Source organism: Nematolebias whitei, chromosome 4 (assembly GCF_014905685.2).
Source record: "Nematolebias whitei isolate Nwh7 chromosome 4, NemWhi1, whole genome shotgun sequence".
In the NCBI taxonomy this organism is placed as follows: domain Eukaryota; kingdom Metazoa; phylum Chordata; class Actinopteri; order Cyprinodontiformes; family Rivulidae; genus Nematolebias; species Nematolebias whitei.
Genome location: NC_056501.1, coordinates 12550599 through 12576163, shown reverse-complemented (window position 1 = coordinate 12576163; position 25565 = coordinate 12550599). Strand labels below are relative to the sequence as shown.

At 38.6% G+C, this 25565-nt stretch overlaps 1 protein-coding gene across 1 annotated transcript in view; it reads right to left on the bottom strand.

Moving 5' to 3' along the window:
- The window catches only part of enox2 (ecto-NOX disulfide-thiol exchanger 2), a 171200-nt gene that overhangs the window by 9264 nt on the left and 136371 nt on the right, over positions 1–25565 (bottom strand). Inside the window, exons 8-13 of the mRNA XM_037675199.1 lie at positions 23144–23250; positions 17117–17231; positions 12081–12268; positions 8070–8210; positions 2705–2761; positions 2000–2105 (exon numbers count right to left, since the gene is read on the bottom strand). Coding sequence (XP_037531127.1) covers positions 2000–2105; positions 2705–2761; positions 8070–8210; positions 12081–12268; positions 17117–17231; positions 23144–23250 — 714 coding nt within the window. The remainder of the gene's footprint in view (positions 1–1999; positions 2106–2704; positions 2762–8069; positions 8211–12080; positions 12269–17116; positions 17232–23143; positions 23251–25565) is intronic.

The following is a 25565-nucleotide window of genomic DNA, read 5'->3' as shown; positions in this document are numbered from 1 at the left end:
TATATATATTAAAATAAACTACTACTTTCACTTATCGTGGAGCTTTAGGATACGGACCCCTCGTGTACAGTAGAGTTGCATTTGGGCTCAAAAAATCTGACCTGACCCTGCCCCAGCCCCAGCCCATAGCAATTATTTCTGAACCCCACCTGACCTGACAAATTAACAGTAATTACAGGTCTGAACCAGAACCCCCCCAACATTTTAAATTAAGCTTTAACTGCTCATATAGTTATTAAAGGTCGGCGGATGCGCACGGCTAAGGGGGCAGAAGATCGGAGCTGAGGGGGTGTTTGTCCTTTCATGGCCATCAAAGCACATTAAATCCCTGCTTCTGCCTGCATTCTGCATTATTCAAACATGGACCCTGCTTTGACATGTCGGATATTTTGCGATCTCACCTGTTTGTGTTGTCGGCTGAAAATTCCATTTCCCTTTGATGGATCGCTGCCTGAAAGTCCCATTTGTAGCTTAACTGAACTTTTTAAAAACTCAAGGCTGGCCAGCATGTGGTCAAATGGCCGTGTGCGTCTGGTGACTGTATGGCAAGCCATGTTGCCATATAATTGGATCGTCAGCTGTGCGCGTCTGCTGACGCAATCAAAAGCCCGACACCGGCCCGGCCTGCACATTATTATGGCCCGACCCTAATCCAGGTCCGACCAGGCCAGACTCCGGCTTAGAAATTACAGCTCTACTGTACAGGATATTGGAACCAAACTAACTACCAACCATCTACTAGTAAGGATCCTGAAAGTTCTGATCAACCCCTTATTACAGAACTTTGAACCTGACTCATCTCTTTGCTCTCTATTGTTCCTGATACTTCCTGAACCCACGGTAAATAAAAGCACTGAATTTGTACTATTGTGTCTGAGCTGTTCATGATCAGTCCTTTAGCTCTGGGTATTCTGTTCTTGAGACATAAAGAAACATTCAGTTGTTGCATGGTATCCGTTATGACTGTAAAAAAGACATAAGAAATGTAAAACCATCAACTGACTACTTAGATGTGAGTGACACATTTTTCTTACTCTGATCGCTCAGCTTAGTCGTTGAGACAGGTGAACAAAGAGCAAATGACGGCTACAACTCTGACCTGGATTACTTTCAGTCCGACACGAAACAAATCACACTTTATAACAGAGCCGTCAGACAGAAGCTATTTGCTCTCTAAAGGTTTCAGACCAGCTTGTTGGAACAAACGGCACCTAAATGACATTTTGATTAATAAAAAGAGGCAAAAACCTCCAGATTTAATGAAAGATTGAACTATCTGGTCACAGTTTGCATCAGCACATGTGACAGAAACAACACGGTGAGAATCACCTCAGTAATATAATCCAGAAACAGTTTCTTTAAGCTCCACTAATTTAAATTTAATACATAACTATTATGATTCAATTTTAAGACCTATGCGAATTACAAAAAGTAACAAAGCATTGCACGTTTGTCTTTCATTCAAATTCGATCCTAATTATTTTTTTAAATACAACAACCCAGTACCAGGAGCAGAGTAATCAAATTCCTTTGCGAGGGACGCTGAATGTCCAGCAACACATTCCTGTCTTAAAATGAAAATCTGGACACAGTTCAGACATTTTAAAATATTATTCAAGATGCTGCAACAACTCTGCAATAAGTGATCTCAGGGGGAAGACGGCGTTCGTGTTTCAGTGCGAATGAAAGCAGCACCGTTGAGAAGTTGTGAAAGAATTGAACATTTGACCGAGTTTAGCTTGAACGTGTCAAGAAAAACTTCCAAAGAAAGATGCTTCAGCCCATTATTATCATTTCTAGGAAAACTTAGATGACTTATTTTGCCCACGGTGCTTTCATCAAGCATTAAATGAAATGTTTATCCATCTGTGTCAGTTGGCGCTTTAATTTATTTAAATTAATAAAGTCACTTGTTTTTGTTAAGAATGAGTCTACAACGTAAAATGTGGAAAACAATAAGTAAGATTACAACAGAGCGAGAGGCAGAGTGATGACTCACCGACCAGCACAGCTTCCCTCTCGGAGTGAACGGGACTTGGTGGCGTCTTCTCTGTGGGACCTTTTCTTTCCTGACTGCAGGACACCACTGTCGACAGCAGGCTTTCCTACAAACATCGACACACATGCAGGAACCACAGATTAGTTCACCAACCAATGTGAGAAGAATCATATCCAAACACTTGAGATGAAAACACAAGAAAGCTTCACCACCAACACCTTAGTCCAGTGAATCAATAAGAATAGTAAGACCTGGGAGAAAATTCAGCTTTCAGTGATTTCTTAAAAACTGAAGAACGTCACAAAAAACAATAAAGCAAGATGCAATGAAAGGTGCAGTTTGTTTAAAGCTTTAACAAGAGGTGGGAATCAGCAGAAGATGGGTTTATTGTGGGACATGTCATCATGTGTACCGTTTCCACTTGGAGCACGATGTGCCCTTTTCAGTTAATCTATTCGTGACACCGACACGAGCGTGTGCCGGTGTAGACAAACACATGTGCAAGCCATTTTCACTTTAAGACTTCTGCATTTTAGGGGTTGTGTTTGGAGAATTTACGTTATAAGTGTAGTGAGGGCAAACTAATTAATAAAGTAAACTAATAATCTGGACTATCACAACAAACTGTTCCAGTGAGAAGTCAGCGAAGCGTAATGAAGAAAATAATCCAAATGGAAGGAAAAAAGTGGAAAGACGTCCACTTACGCCAGTTTGATTGGGATTCTCCTTGATGACTCCGTCATCTGGCTTTGGCATCTCCAGCTGCAATACAAACACATGAATAATGGGCCTGTGGTTGTGCACAACAAGATTAAATTAAAGAACTGTTGACCATGAAAATAATGTGAAAAGGCTGATTTTGAGCAAACAAGTAAAACTGAAACTCCGTACGGGTTATACGTACGGGTTTGTTTTGTTATAATTACCTAGTTCTGAGTCAAAATCGGGACAAACAAGTTACACATTAAATATGGAACGGTTTGTGTCCTGATTTCTCAGAATATATTTACTTTAATGATAAATTCAACAGAAAAATAAAAACATGTACAGTAAGACACCTGACTCAGAGTTGAAGTCACTTATTACAAAATAAAAAAACGAGCTCGTCTGATGGTGGTAATTGAAGATATGAGTAATGAAGGGAAGCCACCTTTCCTCAACACTTTTCATACGCTTAAAATTGAGGAAATATTAAACTTTTAAAATTTGTTTCCAACTTCAAATGATAATACAGATGTTTAAAAGTTTGCTCTCTCTTTTGTCTTTAGTTTTCTACTTTGTGGAACTAATGAGCCTCGGCCCAAAAAAGGCATCACTGTACTTTGTTTATGTTTTGCATTATACATTTTAATCCAACAATGTTCAGTCAGGTCATCTGGACGGTTTCATTTTTTGCTGAGACGTTTCGTCCTTCATCCAAAGGACTTCTTCAGTCTGAGGAGCCACCAAACAAACTGATTCCCACAAACAGCATACTCCATAGTGGGAAAAAAACAGTTTGCTGGTGTGAAGATGGCCTCCGGGGCCCACCCTCTCCAGCAAACTGTTTGTTTTTCTCCACTATGGAGTATGCCGTTTGTTGGAATGAGTTTGTTTGGTGTCTCCGCAGATTGAAGAAGTCCTTTGGATGCAGGACGAAACGTCTCAGCAAAAAAAAAAAAGAAGAAACCATCCAGCTGACCTGACTGAACATTGTTGGATTTTTACCTGGATTATTGAGCATGAACTTTGGTATTTTAATCAGTTTTATGGCTGTAAAAAAAAAAAAAAAAAAAAAAAAGATATCAATCTCTGATTTTGCAGTGACTTTACAGTGATGTCTAAAACATGTAAATAAGGGGTACTAACAGGTATTTAATGATTAAAATAAAGTTAAATTAAAACGAGAATATGTATTTCTTAAATTTATTCTTGAACTGTTAAGTTAGCTTGTGCAGTTTTTAGCAAAAATAAACTTTTATGCTCATTTACAAATTAGTCTCAGCTTAAAGAGACGCTCAAAACCCGACAACTTTCATGTCAAGGATTCTGGGCAGGTAATCAGATGACCACACAGACGTTTAAAAATCTAATCTAAAATATTCTCTCTGGCTCTATAAGAAAATATTCCTGATAAGATCCACTGAATTTTAGTTTACATTTCCTAACCTGGAAGGGTCTAATAAAAAAGGCTTTTTATTTTGTACACTGTTGAGTTTCATTACAGCAAGTGCAGAATCCCTAAATTTAGATTTAAGATTAGGAACATGAACATCTTTGCAGCAATATTACGAACAGTCATTTATTTCCCTGCCATTCAAAGTGTTTCAGCAATCCAATTCTTTGGATTAGAAATAATTACTTGCGTTCAATCAAACGTTGACAGCGGTAATATATGTCACCAAATGATGAAAAGGTTTGTTTTGGTCATAAGGTTAATCTCTTGAATGACCTGCACTTGAGTCAGAGGAGTAATGCGTGGTGACATCTTGGGGACAGCCGGGACGTTGCACCAGTGATGGAGAACTGAGGCCATGAAGAAAAGTCCTCAATGTGACAAATCATCCTTTACTGTCTGCTAATCTTCAGAGAAACCCAAACCCTAAAATTGATTTCTCTTTTTTCCTGTAATGAGGCTGTCCTTCATGATTCATGTTTGCTTGCATGCAGCAATTTAATTAGCATATCACCTCGTAGCTCACGGTGGAGGGGCCACATTTCTTATCAAACTCATCGCCATTAACAAGCTATTGACAAGTGTCCCTCTGAAGAAGGGATCTGTCGACACGTTACGGATTCAGCTCTGTGTTGTACGAAGCCCCCAGTGATCATAGAGCAAACAGACATGCGGGGGAAATCCCCGTGTGAAACGAGGGCCTTTAGCGTGTATTATTATCAATTTAAGAGGCGATTTACTGCGGCACATTCTAATGACGACCATTCCTCTCATTAAACACAGCCGGAGGGAACATTAACAAATAAACACCTGAGCACTGGGAATGTGGAACAACACCTTAAGCATTAGTAAACACGATGAGGCGGCCGGGGAAGAATGACCCTTGACATTTCAAATAGTTTGTAAGATTGCGTATTAAGAAAGGGCATGACTAGTCAAACGGCTGGGCATTAATTAGTTAGACGTCAGCCTGATTCAGTGAATACAGAATGTGGCAGGAGTGGTTCTAACTGATGATTTGGGCCTTTTGTAGCAGCTTTCAATTAGCGGACAGTCTACAGCAGGCTGTACATCCCTGTAATACAAATCTCATCCCACTTTATTTATAAAGCACTTAAAAACAGCAACAAGGCCAACCAAAGTGCTGTACAACAAAACGACAAGCAAAGAACACAGCATAAAATACATAAATCCAGAGAGGTAAAGATAAAAACTAAATGACTAAAATAATAAAAAAAATCAGTGAAGTTAAAATCAACTCACTGGATCCGAAAGCCAGGGAATAAAAGTGTGTTTTTAAAAGAGACTTAACAACAGTAAGAGTGGGAGCCTGCCTGACATGCAGTGGTAACTCATTCCACAGTATTGGACCTGAAACAGAGAAGGCCCTGTCACCTCTGAGCTTAAAACGAGTGACTGGAACCAATAGAAACGTCTGGTCTGCTGACCTCAGAGAGCGCTGTGGGACATATGGCTGCAGCAGATCAGCAAGATAAGAGGGGCAGAATAATTAAGAGATTTATTCTCAAATCAGCACTTTGGTTGGCTTTGTAGCTGTTTTAAGTGCTTTATAAATAAAGTGGTATGGTATGGTATGGTAAAAACATTTAAAATGATTTTAAAATGAACTTGGAAGTGAACTGGTGGCCAGTGAAGAGAAGTCAAAACCAGAGACGTGCACTCTTTTGCCTGTACCAGTTAAAAATCAGGCTGCAGCATTTTGAATCCGCTGCACATTGCAGTCTTCAAGCCAGGATGTTATAAAAGCATGCACTACGGTCTCAAGGCTACTTTTTGGACAGTATGGGATTCAATTTAGACAGTCGCCTCAACTGAAAACAAAAGATTTAACCATCATGTTTACATGTCAGATTAGCTTCATGGAAGGGTCCGTTTTCACTCCCAGGTTAGTAACAACCCGTTTCTCAAACAGGGGTAGAGAGGAAAGGTCGATACTGTGGTTACTAATTGTGCCATTAAGAGAAAACAACACTTCTGTCTTCTTCTCATTAAAATTTTAGACATTTAAAGCCATCCAATACCTGATGTCAACCAGGCAGTAAAGAAGAGTTTGGATAGAGCGTGCATCAGTGTGCTTCAGAGGGAAGTAAATTTGACAGTCATTGACATAAAAATGCAAAGAGATGTTACGTTTACAAAAAAAAATAGTGGCAACAGGTGTAAAGAAAAGAGATGAGGTCCAAGAATGGTGCCCTGCAGTAAACCCCCATGAAGAGCTGTTGTTGAAATAAAATCCTTGACATAGACACAAAAGGTTCTATCAGAGAGGTAGAACCTAAACCAAATGACTTGCTGCCTCTCAGAAACATTTATTGGTTTGTGTTATGGCAGTGTTGATGCATTCAAGAAGGGTAAAACGTTCAGGTAAGAGTCCACGCTTCAGTTCCTGGAGGTCAACGTCGAATAAAATCTCATAAAACTTCTGCATCTAACAAAGCTCAGTACATTGCCAATTTCATTTTCTTTCTTCAAGCTTTCACCACAGCTCTGGATTTCCTGCTTTGATTTTCTGCAAACACGTTTTACTGGCTATTAGGCAGGCTGCAAACTGCAGCCATAACATTATGACCAAAACAGGTCAAATCAAAAACATTGATAACAGCAGCTGGCAGTGGGTGGAAGATACGAAAGAATAAATGAAGCAGACAGTGACCAATATGTTAACAAAGGTGAGCATTTTGTTCTGCTTAAATAAAACTAGTGCACAAATTTGAAAGGTTAAAAAGAAAAAAAGAAAAAAACGGAATCAATACAGTGGCATCTTTGAATCCTTGAGGTATCGTACGACTTCACGGCAGAGCTGTCATTTCTAACTCGGATCTGCCGCCCGGCCTGAAGTTGGGCTTTTGATTGCGTCAGCGGACACAAGCAGCCGACAACCCAATTTGAATCACAAGCCACGTGCGGCTGTTTGACCGTGCGCTGATCGACCGGTTGAAAGAGGTAAAAAAAAAGAAAAAAGTCAAGTTTTTTTGGGGGGTGTTCGGGTCTGTAATCACAGTTAATTGGTCGGTTTCAGGTCGGGCTCGGAAAAAAATTATACAGGTTCAGGCCAGGTGGATTTTTTTTAGGCCCGAATGCAACTCTGCTTCACGGTAACGTAATTAAAGTTAACACATTTTAATGTCTTCACTACTTCAGCTGTGTTAATATATAGTAAATTTTCTTGCTTGGTTTTTGAACACCTCTGTCTTTTCATGGAAATACATTCCTGATTTCAGTCAGTCTGGCTTTAAATGTAGCATGGCATGGGATTAATTTAGTTTAATTATATATAAAATATGTTCAAATAAAAATTCATAACGTGAAAACAATGAAATACAAGAAATGCACGATGCAATCATGCATGAATAGCATTTAAAGATGTGTGTGTGCGTTATGTTCTAGTTAAATATAATTAAAGCTAAATTAGAGAATACAATACACAACCTTGTTAACGAGTCACTTAGAAATTTGCAACAAAAACACTTTTAGAGGAAAATTATAAATTTAAAGAGTTGAATGCAACTTGAGTTATGACGAGAGTGTTATTTTTTCTGCCCTGATGATTTTCTTAGTTTGATGTTCTGAAGCTGTTTTAAGATACATGATGAGGTCAGAACACATTTTTATTAGTTCATATTATTTTCTTTTATAGACAGTAAATATTACAACATTCATATTGTGCCATTTCTGTGATTGATGATTTATTGCTGTAATTTCTTTAATGCATCAAATACTCCCAAACATCTTGAACTAATTTCATTTTTCTAAGAGCGAAACTTTTCTCTCTGTAACCAAAACAACAACACACACTGTTGAGTTCTGTTGTGAAACACTACGAAAGCACGCCATCTTTACTTCCACTCTTTACATTAAGGAACCCTGTGAAGTGTGTGTTTCTCTCTCTCTTACCTGCATTACATGCGAGCTTTGCAGTTTCTGGAAACCTTCCTTCAGGTTCTGGACTTGTGACCTCAGCTGCTGCTTGTCCTCCAAGCTCTTTTCCAGCTCAGCTTCTCGCTGCTTCAGTTCTTCCCTCATCTGTAATAGTTGCTGCATAAACAAACAAACAAAAAAAAATAGCATGAAGCCACCAAGGCTACAGTGAATCGACCAACCATGAAAAAAAACGAACGGCACTAACAGAGTTCTGAAGGCAGGAAATAGGAACACGGGCAGGTCAAAGTTGGGTTTAATGTAAAACAGGATGACTATAAAAAAACAGAAAGGAAATTACTGCTTTAATGAACCATTTAATGAACCTTAACCTGCTGAAGCATTTAGCCAAATGTCTTTGTTTATACATAGTTCAAAATTAGAAATTACACTAGGCCTGTCATGATAACAAATTTTGCTGGGCGATTAATTTTCTCAGAAATTATTGCGATAAACGATAATATTGTTTAAAATTTGACAATAATTTGTAATTACTGTCAAATTTAAGAAGAAATGTTTAATTTGTTTTGCATGCAGTACCTTTTTTTTTTACCACCGGATGGCAGTATAAGACTGTATGAACCGAAGGATGGATAGTGAGGGAGTGAGCAGCGTGTCTCTATAAGAAAAATGAGAGGGAGGCCCCTTGATGTGACATGGGCTGTCTCACTTTCCTTTTGTTCTGGTTCTCAAGATGGCGGATGCTCGGTGTGGTTTGAGCTCTTTAGCATAGCATTTTTCACACAAAGCTTTTAATAAAAATTAAAAATAAATCAGTAAATACATTGTCAGCTTCTTTTTGCAGAGAAAAACAACTTTTACATGAAGGTGCAGGTTTCAACTGTGAATTTTGGAACTTTGACAAAATTACACGCATATAAAATTATTTACATTGAATAAACAGTAAATAGTCTGTACTTATACAGCGCCTTTCTATCTGATCAGGACACTCAAAGCACTTTACAACACAATCTATGTCCTCATTTACTCATTCATACAGCACTCTACTACATCTATACAAAGACTAATCAGAGCTTTATCACATTCATACACTGATGGGACACAAATAGGAGGGAATGAGGGGTTCAGTGTCTTGCCCAGGGACACTTCAGCATGTGGCTGCTGGTGGAATCGAACCCCCAACTCTTGCATTTGAGGACAACAGCTCTAACCACTCAGCCACAGCCGCCCTAATAAACAATCCACCTGCTTTAATGAAACTATGTTTTGCACAGATTAAAACTGAGATACCTGATGACTGATGAGAGAGGTAACACGCCGCCAGTACCTGCTGATAATGTTTTATCGCAAGTTTAAGTGACTGCGGCGAAGCCACATGTGGACCCTGACAGGTCGACGTATCCAATTTCAGCTCCGTTCACCTAATCTTTTCATAAACATAGCACAAGTTGGAACAGTAATTACTCTCTGCAGGAAGAAATGAACGCCACGGCCTTAATGGATTCTTTTCTTCTGAACATGAGTCGATCATAATTTCCATTATCTGAGACAGGAAGCTGAGCGAGGACACCTGACGAACGCCGGAGTCAATTTTGTGTTGCTCGAGCATCTCGGAGGCAAATGGGATTGTTTCTGACAAACAAATATCTCTTCTTTTAAAAGCTCTGTGGAGAAATTCAGTGTAACCTAAAAAAGCATGGCAACAATTTGTCTGAAAGCTTTTCATCGTCACCATCAGGTGCACGTTAACTTGTTGGCAGAGGATGTGGTTTTATCATTATTCGTAATGGTGAGGTCTTCCTGACACGTTTTTAATGCCTGACAATAAAGGTGAACAGATAATGCTTTTGCCCATGTCTGCTTTTTGTCTGTTTGCAACAGGTGTTGTAAATCAGTGCACAATTTGTCAATGAAACTTCCAAAAAATAATCAGTGTACATAAACCTACAACTGATTAAAATTTGGAGTCAACCCAGTTCAAGATGGCTACCACAACAAAGCAGTCTTAGAAAACACAAAAATGGCTACAGCTCAGTCAAATGGACAGATACCGAGCTGAAAATAGGGGTGGTAGTACCGTCGACTGATCATAAACTTATTTTCTGAGCGCTGACTGATGGTGCAAGATCTGTTTAACACTTTGCCATAAACTATTGGAGTCATCTGTGTCTCTTTGTTAGCAAAATATCTCAAACTGCTGGATGAATTTCAAAGAATCATCCAGAAAGTAATTACTGGCTGAACATCCACAACTGATTAAATTTTGGGGTCAACTCAGTTAAAAATGGCTGCCGAAGCTCGTCTACAGTAGATTACACAAACGTGAAAGGCAGCGGGTGATATTCTTAACTAACTACAAGAAGGAAGGTTTTTCATTTTAATTATAGATTTTCTGTATGTATTTATATATATTTTTTTCTTCCTGACTGAAGCTTTACTGACCTTAGCTTGTACAGAAACAAAACAAAAAAAAAAACTTCTATTCTTGTACTTTTTGGATTTTATCCCTCACACTAAAAATGTTACTAGAAGCACCTTCTTCCACCTTCGTAATATCACTAAAATTAGAATTATCGTACCTAAAAATGATGCAGAAAAACTAATTCATGCATTTGTCATGTCTAGACTGGACTATTGTAATGGTTTGTTATCTGGGTGTCCAAATACTTAAAAAAATTATTCAGTTGGTCCAAAATGCTGCTGCCAGAGTCTTAACTGGAGTTACTGGGAGAGATCATATCTCTCCGGTTTTAGCTTCTCTCCATTGGCTCCCTGTCAAGTCCAGAAATGAATTCAAAATCTTACTTCAAACCTACAAAACTCTCAACAACCTAGCTCCATCTTATATTTGAGATCTTAATGTTCCATATTTTTCTAACAGAGACTTTGCTCTCAGACTGCAGACTTATTCATGGTTCCTAGAGTTGCCAAAAGCAGAATGAGTGGAAGATCTATCAGTTATCAGGCTCCTCTCTTGTGGAACCAACTTCCAGTTTCTGTCCATGAGGCTGACACATTGTCCAGTTGAAAGACTGGGATTAAGACTTCCCTTTTTGATAAATCCTATAGTTAGGTTTGGCTTGTTATGCTGCTATAGGCTTAGACTACTAGAGGACAAATTGACCTCATTTCCTTAAATGATTTGTTAAAATTTAATAGTTTTCATTTGATACTATTTCTATCTTAATATGTGATTTTTGACCTGCCATTGTGTATCTATTCCTACCAAACCCAGCCAGTTGAAGCACATGGCCACTTGTCCTGAGCCTGGTTCTGCTAAAGGTTTCTTCCTCATGAGGGAGTTTTTCCTTTCCACTGTCACCTTCATGCTTGCTCAAGATTAGAGTTATGTGATGGAGATAACTTCAAAGGAGTCTGTTCCTCAGATAAATAATGTTAAGTTATTATTTTTATATATGAATGTTTCTGTTCAGTGCCCTGAGATGACTTCTGTTGTGACTTGGTGCTATATAAATAAACTGAAAGAATAAATCCTATAGTTAGGTTTGGCTTGTTATGCTGCTATAGGTTGTAGGTTACCGAAAGCAGTTTGATGGGTTCAATTTGAAAATGAAAAACCAACAAAGCTCTTCACAAGCATTTGGACAACAACAACAAAAACATACTCACAAAGATTCAAGGCACATTTTAAAGAAACTAATTTATATATTTTATTATCTTTGTTTGAAGAAATAATCTATTTTTTTATTGGTCTTGGGTTCCCCCCAATAAGTGTGTCCTTTTATTAAACCAACTTAAACCAACTACAGCAAGTTATTTTTGAAAATATCTTTTTAGCTGTTCTTCATGCTCAGATAACTTTCAGCCCCCCCCCCCCCCCCTAAGTTCAGAATCATTAAGCGATAATTTTTTCATCTTATAATTTTTGTGTTAAACATTGTACCTGAGCAGCCTTGTTGCGACTGCAAGGCATCGGACAGGAATGCTCAGATGATTTCATTCTTTGGTGGGCAAACTACAGAAAGGTTGTACGTGTCTGTATACCATGCGCACGTGAAAGGTTACCTTCTGCATGCCTTGCAGAGCCTGCTGCAGGAAGCTGAGCTGCTGTGAGTGAGTGTTGTCCTCCTCACTTCTGACCGGTTGGTTCTTTCCTTGCTCCTGTTTGAGCAGCTCCACCTCATTCCTATAGGCGTCCAGCTGACAGCGCAGGGAATCGTTCTCCTCCTTTAAGGCTTCTGCTTGAGAAACACCTACACCCAACACAGAATTTAAAAAAAAATATTGGTTAATAGGAACATCCCCCAGTTAAGAAGTGTCAATAAATGTTCTTCTAAATGCAATATTTTCCACATGAATTTCACTCATTTGCTTCGCTGGAGTCTTAATAAAAAATTTAAAAAAGCAACATATAGGACAGTGATGTCACATTTTTATTCTCTTGGGTTAAAGTGTGCACAGAAAGTGAGACAATATCTTACTACTGTAGGTCCAGCAGCCCAGAATGACACACATCCATTTGATAGATGTCTGGTAATAAAAATATCTGTGCTTGTTCCAAAAGTACAGAGTGTGCCTGGAAAAGATCTTATTTATAAACCAGATGACGTTCAAGTCTCTGAAAACTCCTCTCTTTTTGACACAAGTCACAGCTGGAGTCCTTCTTTGACTTGGGTTAAAATAAACATTTTATCTGCTGATTAAACTGAACAAAATATAGAACCTGGGATAATAGATTGCATCTATGATCATTTTTCTTCTATAATGTGTAAATACAGTATAAAGGTGGAGGAAAAATCTATCAACTGCTTGAATAGGTTTATCAATATTATTAGTGATAACCCCACCCCCCCCCCCCCTTAAGATAATATAATTTGATCTATTTATGCACTTTGGTACCTTTTTGTTTGTTGTTTATTTATTTTTTTACCATGAACCTGCAAGAAAATTAGCCTGCTCAGCTAATTTTTTGCTAGTTTACTTAATGGATTAAAGTACTCAATACTGACAATTAACAATAAGGCCTTGTTTACATGAGAACCACCTCTGGAAATGTTAGTGCTTTTTCAATGTTTACTGGGGGTAATAAACAAAAAAAGCAGGTTTACAAGAAAAAGCTATAGTTTCAAAACAATCTGATCCTCAGATAAATAATGTTAATTTAATTTTTATAAATATGAATGTTTCTGTTCAGTGTCCTGAGATGACTTCTCACGTGTTTCCATGGCAGTCAAGTTGCCAGATAAGAAATTATGAACTATAGTACTGTCATATCCTGATGCATGCTCAATAATCCAGGTAGAAAAATGTAAAAAAAGTTAAATCTGGTCCTCTGGACAATCAAAAAATAAATCCTAACTGGGCCTTCTTGAAAACAGAGAAGAAACCCAAACAGGACTCCAGTCAGCCATCAGGTGAAAAGGAGGAACCCAGACCCAGACCAGTGGTCATTCCGTATGTTGAGGGAGTATCAGAGAAACTGAGACGTTTATTTTCTAAACATAACGTCCCAGTGGCTTTTAAACCCCAAAATACATTACGGCAAAGACTGGTTCATCCCAAAGATCCAGTCCCCCGGCACAAACAGAGTAATGTTGTGTATGCTGTTCAGTGTCAGGAGGGCTGTGATCAGTCTTACATCGGGGAAACAAAACAGCCACTGGCCAAAAGGATGGCCCAGCACAGAAGATCAACATCATCAGGCCAGAACTCTGCAGTCTACACTCATCTCCAGGCCAGCGGTCACTCTTTCAAGGATGAAGATGTTCACATCCTGGACAGAGAGGAACGATGGTTTGAGAGAGGAGTAAAGGAGGCCATCTTTGTGAAAAGAAATCGTCCATCATTAAACAGGGGTGGAGGCCTACAGATTCAACTGTCCCCCTCTTACAATGCTGTGATTGCTAGTATCATTTTCATTTTTTCATTTACCCTTTATTTATCCAGGTAGTCTCATTGAGCCACGAGAACTCATTTTCAAGAGAGACCTGTTTAGGGAGCAGATGGTGGGGGCTAAGGGCCTTGCTCAGGGGCCCAGGGTGGGGAGAATGAGAGTGGAGGCAGGTGTGGGTGTTTCACTTTTTCCACCCACATTTTGATGTTGACGGTTCCGGGAGGTGAACCTGTGACTTTCCAATCACAAGTCCATCTTCTAACCTCTGCGCCATCACTCAGCCCTCTGTGAACAGTAAACAGCCATCAGTGTGCTAATGATCCATTGTTAGGCTGATGGTTCTTCTTGATCATGTGAGCAGCTGGTTTTGGTTGTCAGCAGCAAAACTGGTTGATCCACTCTGAGAAGGTGCTATTTATAAGACTGAGGAAGTGTTTTGGATGAAAGACGAAACGTTTCTACATTTTTTTGCTTTGTTTTGTTTTTCTGAATGTCCAGAGGACCAGATTTAACTTTTTTAGATATAGTCACTTTAAAACATTAGTATTTTGACCAAAACTGTCATATGTGCTGAGTAAAGATATTCTAAGATGAGGTGTGAGTTGTGTTTGGTGAACATGTGCACAGAAAAGGAGGGGGTAAATAAGACATTTTAAATGTATCTGGCAACCCTGATGCTGGGCTCAGCTGCAGTTATCGTGCAGGCAGCATCTGCATGATCACAGTTACATCCAAACTGGCGAATACACTAAACCTCTCCTTGGACCCTGGATTTTATGCTGAAAAAGGGTGAGTAGCACAAAAACACTCTGCTCTCTGCCATTTATTATAACTGTTGTTAGTCAAGAAAAAACGCCTGTAGTGTGCATGTGCGACTTCAAACTTGCGGAGCATTTCGCACCTCCGTGCGGGGTGGGTGTGTTTCCCTGAAAATCTCCACTCTAAGATAAGATAAGATATATCTTTATTGATTCTGCAGGAAATTGTTGTGCCAGAGTTTCAATATGAAGGAACATACACAAAGAACGAGGGTTGTTTTCGTGTAAATTAATGGCCAAGGCTTTCACTCAAAAACGGGTCCTGTAAACGGGGCCTAAAGCGTTCTTAAATTCTCTGACAGATTGGTATCTCTGGATTGATAACCTCTGACAGTAAGAGTTTGAAAAGACAAGTAGCTTTTCATCAAGTCAATGACAAAACGATTACGTTTCTTTTTAGACTTTATATTTTTGCTATTGTTGGATGTAACTGGGACCCTGTGTACACAATTTTGTTCCACCTCATGTACCACATGCGATGTGAATGACAAAATAAAGAACCTTGAAGACATTTTATGTCTCAAATATAAGGCTGAAATGAACACAACAACAAATCCAAATGTTAGTTTGATTATCCAGGAAATCTTTACATTTTATAAGTTATAAAGAAGCTATAATAGATGAGGAAAAATTACTCAATTGGAACTAGAAGCTTTTTTTGACTTTATATCTGAATTGTAAGTAGGTGGGTATAAAAGGAAAAACATTCACAAGTTAAAGCTGATTCAAGCAGTTCTACATCCAATTTAAGATGTGAAAATAGTTTGGATGACAAATCTCTTCCATTATGTGTTCATTCATAACGGTCCAGGACTGTCGAGTGTATTTGCAAATGTTACAACTAACACAGCGTCCACGATCTCGCACTAAATGTTGTTAAGTTAGTGTTGCATTGTCGTTTCTCTATTCACTCATTTTATTAAAAAAATCAGGAGCATTTTAACAATGACTAAAAGCTGGAATAATCCCAGAATGTTCTGTCCAAAAGTGCTCTGCTGGACATCTGACCTGACCTGCTGAGCAGAGGCTCAGTGGAGGGAGGATTTTTCATCATGAGACCTTCTCAGCATTAGAGATTTCCAGTACTGCCATTTCGCTCCCCACGTACAGGGCTAGAGGAGAAACTCTTTAATAAAAAAAGGAGCAGATAATCCTCATCCCCATGTATGTGTATGTGTTGTAAAACGGCGTCTTATTAGGGGGTGTGTAGGTGTCCATGAGGGCTGCCTGCAGTCTATCATGAAGGACCATTGGCAGCGCTAATGAACTCTTGCTGTGTGAGCGTGTGTGTCCACATCGAGTTTGTGTGTGCTTCTCTCCTAGCAAAATGAAGGTTTGAGGTGAGAAGGATATTGATCTGAGAGTCTCATCAGCTTGGTGTGAGAAGATGTCAACTGCTTGGCTGAATTCTGTTACGTAACCGGCAGTGCTATCGACCTGCGGCTAGCCAGGAGCCTGAACATACACACACACACCTCCAGGCATAAAGTCAAGCACCTGGGTCAAGTTTAACTTTCTGCACAGGACTCACTTCTTTAAGAGGTTGCAGTCATAACACAGATGTTTCACATAAACATAACCCCTTTTCTTAAAGGTGAGAAAAGAATGTGCCTGTAAACACAAGCACCAAGACGTCACATTAACACCCGTCACCGCGGCACATCCTGCTGAAGCGAGCAAAACGACAGGTCTCTGACAGCAGTACTAATCACTAATAGCTAAACAGCAAGGTTGTAAATGAGTTGACAGCAGCGTTTACATATATTTGCATGCTAATTAGAAATGCTGTCTTATTAGCAAACGGCAGAGATCACACCGATAAAGGAAAAAGAAACGAGTACACGAGGACAGCAGAACAGAGTGACAGACGTGGTGGCGAGTGGCGTCTGCATGCTGCCCAGGTGACCACTTCAGAGTTATTGTAGAGGATAAGAGATGAGCAACATCATTAGTCTTTGTTGTTCCAGCAAACAGAAAGGGACTCCGAGGGAAAAACACACGATAATCGCACTTATGTTGAACTGCGTTCGGAAGTGGCAGCTGGTGGGTGTGGAGAGATGCGGACGCAGTCACACTCCTATGCGTCTTTTCACTGTAGCAAACTGAGCTAGAAGGCATTCAGCAGTCAAATTCAACAATAACTCAATAAAGCGGTGACGCTGTCAGCATTTTGGAAAGAATTTAAACATGTTCTTTCACTCATGCAGAGTTGTGAGACGGCTGTCAGATGGTTGGCGGCGGGATGATCAGTGTCATTTTATTCAAGCGCAGCCATCTCCCGAAGGTATTTAACAATCAATGCGTTCACCCTCTGGAGATCTCGACTGGTGCATGTCCTGTCGAAGATGACAAAAGTGTTGAACTGTGGATACGTGCGTGCATATGCATACCCGAGTCTTCAGAGTCTTTGCTGTCAGGGACGTCCTCCATATCATCATCCGACATCTCCATCTCTTCCTCTCGTCTGATGCCCATCAACTGCTCGTTGTGCATATTTCTGATCTCCTGCAACACACAAAGAAGACACAGGTGGATAAAAGCTGCCAAGACTCATGAGAGCTACAAACTAAAAAGCTGAACGAGAATAGTTGCAATAGTCATTAAGTATAAGTTATGACCAACTTTTAAAAGCATCATCATAGAATCAAAAAGTGAAGATAAACAAAGATGAAATGCTTTTTTTCCGTTGAGTACACATTTAATAAATATTCATTTTCTAAATAAGTACATTCCACAAAAATTGAGTTATTCATTACAAAACGTACATCTTAAGCTTTGGTTTTGTTTTACAAAGCTGCTTCTTACTGAGAGCAACACAAATAAATGACAAAAAAAAAGCTATTTAATTTTCCAAAATAAAATACGAGAGTGAGCTTTCCAAGGCCTGCAGGGTCAAAAATGTTAATGCCTGATGTTCTGGCAGAGGATTAGAATAATCCCTGCGTAAACTGATTTAAATCAATCAAATGTGAACGCGGCAGAGATTTCTGCTGCTAATTTATTCAGAATTGGCCAACGATAAAAACAAGGGCTCACAAAGAAAAATGTTGGGTTTGGGTGAGTTCTTACAAAGAAAAAAAACACCCAAAAAACCAACATAAATTATTATTTTTTAAATTTTATTTGGATAACAAGAGTGAAGATGGTGTTAAATAATCTTCAGAAAGCCTAGGATGTTAGAATTTTTTGGGTAAATTACCAGAAGCTATTTCATCAAAGAGAATGATGATTTCTTTTTTTTTTTTTAAGAGTTTAGTTACCGTATTTTACGCCGTATATGTTGCACCGCCCTATAAGTTGCATCAGTCCAAATATATCTAATAAAAGTGGAAAATCCATAAATATGTTGCTTCGATGTATACGTTGCATCTATTATGTGTCACCGCTGACGTGTCGCGTTTGATACGCGTCACCACTGACAACCCAGAAATGTGGGCTGGTGTTGTGCCAAAAATTGATTGGCTGCCAAATGGCAGCCACGAGAGCGTGCATGGGAGGACTTTTAAAAGAATTTAACAAGATTAACACTTAAAAACAATTATTTGTTTGCTCGAAATTATAGTAAAGATGTCTCAGTCTACCTTTTACTTAATAAATGCACTTTGACGGTCAAATCAGCTGCTTTTCAAAACCCGATTCACGATAGCGGGCACGTGCAGAGGGACAAGCATCTGTGCATTTCTTCAAAATTTAACAAGCTAAACACCTAAAAACAATTATTTGTTTGCTTGAAATTATAGTAAAGGTTGTCTCAGTCTAAATTTTGTTTAATAAATGCACTTTGATGGTCAAATCAGCTGCATTTTCAAAAGCCAATACGCGGAAACATGAACGCGCAGACAGTGACTTTGTCCATTTCTTTGAAATTTAACAAGATAACCACCTAAAAACAATTATTTCTTTGCTCGACTTTATAGTAAAGGTGTGTCTCAGCTGAACTTTTACTTAATAAATGCATTTCACCAGGGCGGCACAGTGAAATGAAGCTGATTCGGTTGCTCTAGACAGATGGTGGCAGGCTATGGCAAGCAGATTGTGCCATTAATATCCACTTTTATCTATTACATGATCCAACGACATGCCTTACTACTCAAGTGCCATCTAGTGGCTAAAAATGATAGTGTTTAATTTTTTCAGTCAGAATGAATGAAAACGGTCATATCTCAGCCAAAAATTGGTTTATAAATAAGGAAAAAAATCCATAAATACGTTGCTTCAGCCTATAAATCGCAGGACATGCAAATTATGCAAAGAAACAAGATTATCGGCCTAAAAATATGGTACTTTTCCCACAGCAGGGTATCATAAAAGCATGACTAAAGACAGGTTATGTTCCATGTGGCTGTGTTCAAGTACACCGCACTGTGTTTTATGTGCTTTAACAGATGCTAACATTTTCTGCTGTGAAGTTACCAGACACCATATGTACAAACACGACCATAAAAGACTGCATAAAATCAGATAAAATGAAAAGAGAATCAAACTGAAACCTGCTTCGGAAAAGCTGAAAGTATCTCTGAAGTTACCCAAGAGTAAATAAACTTACAACCATCTGTCAGCTGAAGTTATCAGCCAAAGCCCATGGCAAACAGGTACTGAACACACACCAGCACAAGACGAAACACAACCAACTGGTGTGATTGGAGCACAAACCCACAGCACATGGAAACTGATAGAAGGAGGCAGCTGTTGTTTGATTCTGCCCTGGAGATGCTTCTACTTCCCGCTGCTGCCTGTTTCTTCAAATTTCACCTCCGTGCCAAAGAATCACACTGAACACCCGATACGAGAGAGCAAATCTGGGTTCCTTCTGGATAATAAATGAGCTCCATACAACAACATTTACTCACCGATGTTCTTTACACTGGCCAGCGGGCTTCCAGCCTCTAAGGGAGGTGTATGTATAACCAAGTAAAAAACAAAGAAGAAGAAAGAATCTGGAACGACGTCGTAGTTTTGATCTGGGGTACTAGACTATATATTTTGGCCTGCGAAGGAATAATCGATTGTGGTGAAGTTAACAACGTGGCACCGTCGGCAGCTTTATGTAGTTTTTCACACTCATAGCCCATTATTATGGTTCTCTGACCTTCACAGAGAATGTATGGTTGCATCTTACAGCTGTTATTACCTCCTCATATTTAACCCAAGGTGGTGGCTTTGTGCACTGATGGGCTGAGCGCACACAGCAATAAATAACGCAGGGCAGAAGTAAAGTAGCTGGTGTAGAAAATCAAGCTATGGTAAAGAGCAAGTACGCTCAATCATCCAGGTAAATAAATCACAAACAAGTTAAAATGTGTCACTGTCCAGATGACATGTTTTAAAGTTTTAGTGATTTATTTACCTGGATGATTGAACGTACTCTTTTTCTTTTTAACTATTTTGGCCAGGTTGTTCTCTGGCTGGTTTGGTGAGTAGTAAGCGGCCATTTTGCCTATAACATATGATTACTATGCACAAACGACCGATTGGTTTAGACCAGTGATTTGCAAACTGGGGTCCACAAACAAAAAAACAAACAAACAGAAAAACAAACAAACAAAAAAAAACATATATAATTTTTACAAGCACCTAGATGTTTAACAACCCGTTAAAATACACCAAAATGTAGGAAATCCCATGTATTTAATTAAAAATTTTTTGGGGTGAGGACCCCGAGATCCCCCACTGGCCAACCCAATATTTGTGTTCCAGCAGTGATCGGTTTACAAATTAAGCCCTGTTACTTGGTATGACTACTGCTGTTATGATTCTGTTCAGTTTTATGTTTTGTATAAAAATATACTGCCGTCTGTTTTATATTTTTTTCACTTGTTAAAATAAAAATAAAAATAAATTGTACACATCCTTTATGATTGTCTATTGTTGTCTTTGGTGTCCAGAGTTGTCATCATTCTTTGTTAAAATTCAGGTCTCTCTTGTAAAGGAGTCCCCGAGACTCAATGAGACTAACCTGTAATGTTGTTGATCTGTTTCAATGTTGATGTGTTCAAGCGTGCTCATCTGCTCACACAGACTCATGTTTGTGCTGATGTTCGACGTAATGTTTTTATGCTATTAGTGCTTAGTGTATATTTAGTTGATGTTTTTCTGAGTTCATATCTTGGATCTTATTACTGTTTTTCTTTTACATTTTATTGTCGGACGTAACTGGGACCCTGTGTACATAATTTCGCTCCACCACATGTACCACATGAGGTGCGAATGACAATCTCTGACTCTCTGTATAAAGAAAGGTTGAATTAATTTAAAGAATTTTCTGTAATAATTTGAAGAAGTGGAAATCCAACAACTCTCCCCCAGGCCATCTGGACAGCCTCTTTTTTGAAATACATTTCTGTTTATTTTGTGTATAGGTAAAGTTTTAAAGTGGTTTTTGATACTGTTAATTTTCTCAAAACAAATTTTTGGATGTAGAAATACATTTTTTAATTTGGCTTAGGAAAATATTTAATCCAACTTTAGACACAAACATTAGCAAAATAAACAGCCTTCACATTTACATATTTGAAAAGCCTTTGCAAATTTTTTTTTAATTGCATGATTCCCATGATCACCAGTCTGTCACCAACACAAACCTCACATGGCAGCACCCACATCCGATTTAAGGTATAACAATAATAAAACTCCTGGCTGCTGCAGCTAAAAGATCAGTGCCTACTTTAATTTTTAAATGCAGTTTAATAAAGGGGCTTTAAAGTAATTCAAATTTTTAGCAGGAACAAATATTTTCATCTGTTAGCATATTTTGTTGATATAAAGTGAAAAAGTAAATTAGCTTTTTGTTACTAAATATCATTTTAAAAGACATCTTCTGAGAAAGCTTCTCAATTTTAGGACATTTAAACAAAATGCATTCAAATTCAATGACAAAGTCTAACTCCCAAATTATTACATGTAAAACCAATAAAACAAGCACTGAATGAGGTTGTAGTTTTAAAAGTATTTTACTTTCATTACACACTTCTAGAAGTGGAGGATTCCACCAACAAATATCACTTTCATTTGCATTTAAGCTCATCATGTGCTTCTGCTTTACACTGTGTAGATCCAACAACTGCACAAATTATTAACACACGAGTGTTAAATTGTTGTAGAATATAAACAAATATGAAGGATTCCTCCGTGAGAACGTTGCTGAAAAACTGTCAAGATCGTATTGAGATGGAACAGTTGTCTTTATCAGTGTCACACAGGTCGGTATACAAAGTACAACCATGCATCATCCATTTTCCTGCTTTCTTAACAACCATGCGTTAAACTTACTCAAGCTATCATTACCGTATTTTTCAGTTTATAAAGCGCATTAAGTGAAACAAAACAGTCAGATAAGTCAAAATTTATTCAACTCATTCACAATAACTTTCAACATTGTTCAGTTGTACCACATAAAATCAGTTCGAGGTCCAAAGCACAATCAGAATTAATACATAAGGCGCACCTGATTATAAGGCTCACTGTCGATTTTTAAAAAAATTAAAGGATTTTAAGTGCACCTTATAGTCTGAAATATACGGTAAGCATAATTCCTTGTATTTGCTGTTTGGAGGGGTAACATTTTAGGTTGACCATTTTCATATTTATGCTGCAAATCTGAGAATTAGAGCAACAAATGTTTTTCCAACACCTACCTTTCATCATTTTTTTTTCAGGATGATTGTTGCTTTTGTTGTCTCAGATTCTGTTATTGTGTGCACGTCCACACATGCCCCTAAATTACATCTTGAATCAGTTGTTTTTTTTCCAAACTGCGGTTCAAAGAAACTTACCAACTGAGATATGATCATAAATAGTCCATTAGACCCAGGACTGCAGCACACTCCAGACCCTTCCATTACATACAAACCATCATCTTGACAATTAATGTTCCATTTGGCAGAAAAAGGAAAGGCCAAGCAGACAGTAAATGACAACAAAAAGCTGCTAAAATGTCAAAATCCATACACTTTGTCTCAAGATGTTCCTCCTTGATGATTTACTCAAATCTTTAAAATGACTAATGCAGGAGGAGAGAGCTTGTACAGAATTACCTGTGTCCGGGAAACCATTAGAGCTGGAAACAAACTCACCCAGCAGCTTGTTTTCCTTCACGGGAGGAAAGAGGTGAGGGGAAGGAAGGGATGGGGATGGGGGGGGGGGGGGGGGGGGTGTAGACATTTGGACTTTTGTGTCTGACTGCAGCAACCAGTCACATGTTCTGCATCCTTACTTGTTTAAAACTATTATTTTGCTCTTATTATCTTTCAAATTAAAATAATGCAGCATCTTTTGAGCAGCATAATGCAAGACTAATGACAAAACTACTGTTAAACAACAATATAGACTTTTACACTAACACAAATGGAACAAAATGTCAGAATGTCTATTTAACCAGAATTTAAGTGGACAACAGAACGAAACCAAAATGCACCAACCTCTGCTTGTTTGCGCCACATGTCCAGGTTCTTGCGCTGAGCTTTGGAGAAATGGTCCCATGCCTTTTGTTTGGAAGCGGCTTGGAAAACAGACACAATCTGTTCAACTGTGGCGGGATGCAGGGAAGGACCAGAGACCATCCAGAGACAGAGACAGAGAAAGACAGAGGGCGGTTGGGAGGGAGCAGAGGAGTGAGAAAGTGGAGTCAACTAGGGGTACGAACTGTGTGTGTTTAGGTGTGTGTATGAGTCTTACATACCGGCTGATGCCAACGCATCATCTTATGAACAATGAGTAAGTTCCCACACTTAAGTGTCAACAAATCCTACATTTACTAAGCAAGCTTAGATTTTATTAAGTAAAGTTCATGCAGAACAAAGTCTAGTTTCTTTTTAAACCTACATATGAGGCGACTTTAATCAGCTACAGTGACAGCTCTGCTCCACAGCTGCTGGCTGATCCACCACGACTCAAATATAACGACTGCTGTAGATAAACTATGATGGTCCTTTGACTGACAGTGGATGTCTCGGAGCAAAAAAATATCTCATCAACTCCTAAACTGCGAATGTATTTGATACAGCTCATGTCTGTTAGATATTAGTATTTTTTACAATGGGAACGATGGGGGAGTAATGTCATAATAATACCTCTACAGAAACACAACAAACACAAATACCGTTTTCCAAAACCACATACAGAAAGGAACTTTTGTCAGAAGATACAGAATCAAAAACGAGAGAAGAACTTTCAGTGACTAATCTACGCAACAACTTGGTAATTTATTAACGATCTTTAGAAAGTTTAAAAATACTATTAACAATTCACCTCGTCTCAGAGGCTTTTCTATTAAAGCAAAGTTCCATCCATCATCTTTTAATCACTTCTTCCTTTTTGTGTCACTGGCGCCCATATCCAGAAGTCACTGTGCGAGAGGCGGGGGACACCCTGGACAGGTCCAAGTCCATTACAGGGACAAATGGAGACAAACGAGACAAACCATTCACCCTCTCACACACCTAGGGACAATTTACCAATCAGCCTATACCCGCAGAAAACCCATGCATGCAAGGAGAAAACACGCAAACTCCACCGGAGGGTTTGATCCGGCGATCTTCTGTCTGAGATGCAACAGCTCTACCAACTGATCCACCGTGCAGCCTAATGCAAAGTTCAACACGTTCATTTAAAAGGTTGCTTTCACGACTTTTAACTGAGATTGCCATTAATCTGTGTGGCACATATTTTGTTTGAGTTTATTTACTGTTTTACTCTGTTTTAATCAAGTTTACCTTATTTTACTGTACACCATTTCAGTCAACCTTCTATTGTTTAAAATGAGCTTTAAAAAAAGAAAAACCTGACACTGACATACAGCTAATAGAGAATTGAACAAAAGGATACAAAACAGTGACAGCTGTTTTCTTGTAGGATACAATACTTATTCAATAAACTGCTATATCAACATTTAGAATTTGCATTTAAGGAAAGTTGGGCATATTCAACTGATTTTGCTCTGCACTCCTTTTCACAAGTTGGCTGCATTACATTTGCACAGCAGCTGCCAGTTGACAAAAATAACTTCCTCCGAGTCCAAGTCTGCTGATGTTGACCGCTGTGCAGCTCCACTGCAGAAGTGGGCTCTTAAGAACCTTACCCAAGGACGTTTCCTTACTGCAGTAATACAGTGTTCCTGATTGCTTATCCCTGTGCAGATGACTGTCCTCTTTTTAAGAGGACAAAAGCATGCTTCAAGCATTGCTGCTAAAACCTTTAGAGCTGCTGTAACTAGAAAGTCAGTTACCATGTAGATACTTTAGCTTGGACTCAGCTGAGTGAGCATCTTTTGGTCCAAGTATGTGATTAGACCAAGGCAGGACAGGAAACCTCCAACTTAATGCATTTGTCTGAACTGCAGCTACCTTGTTATTAAAGTTTATGGGCACATGCATACATTATTTTTCTAGTAAACTAAAGGGTCAATAAGACTACCAGTTAGATATCAAAGTATTTGCAGGATGCTGAGAAACAGCTCCGGCATCAAACAGCTCATTTTCCCAATATTCCATAATTTATTATTATTATTGATGAAGGCAAAAATAGACAAAAGCTACAAAAACACAACCAGGACGGTGAGCTGAAAGGCAACAAAAAGTGTATATATATACATATATATATGTATATATATATATATATATATATATATACATATATATATATATATGTGCAGAAAATAGCTCAGACAAACTTTTTATATTGAGGCTTGTTAACTATGGTTAGGAGAGTGATTCTAACTAAATGAATAAATAAATAAAAGACAATTAATAAAATCCTCCAGTCTTTGAGCACAAAGATTTAAATCCACTTTATTTGCATTCTATAAAGTGACCAGTTCTGTCACTGAAAGACCTACCTGGATTA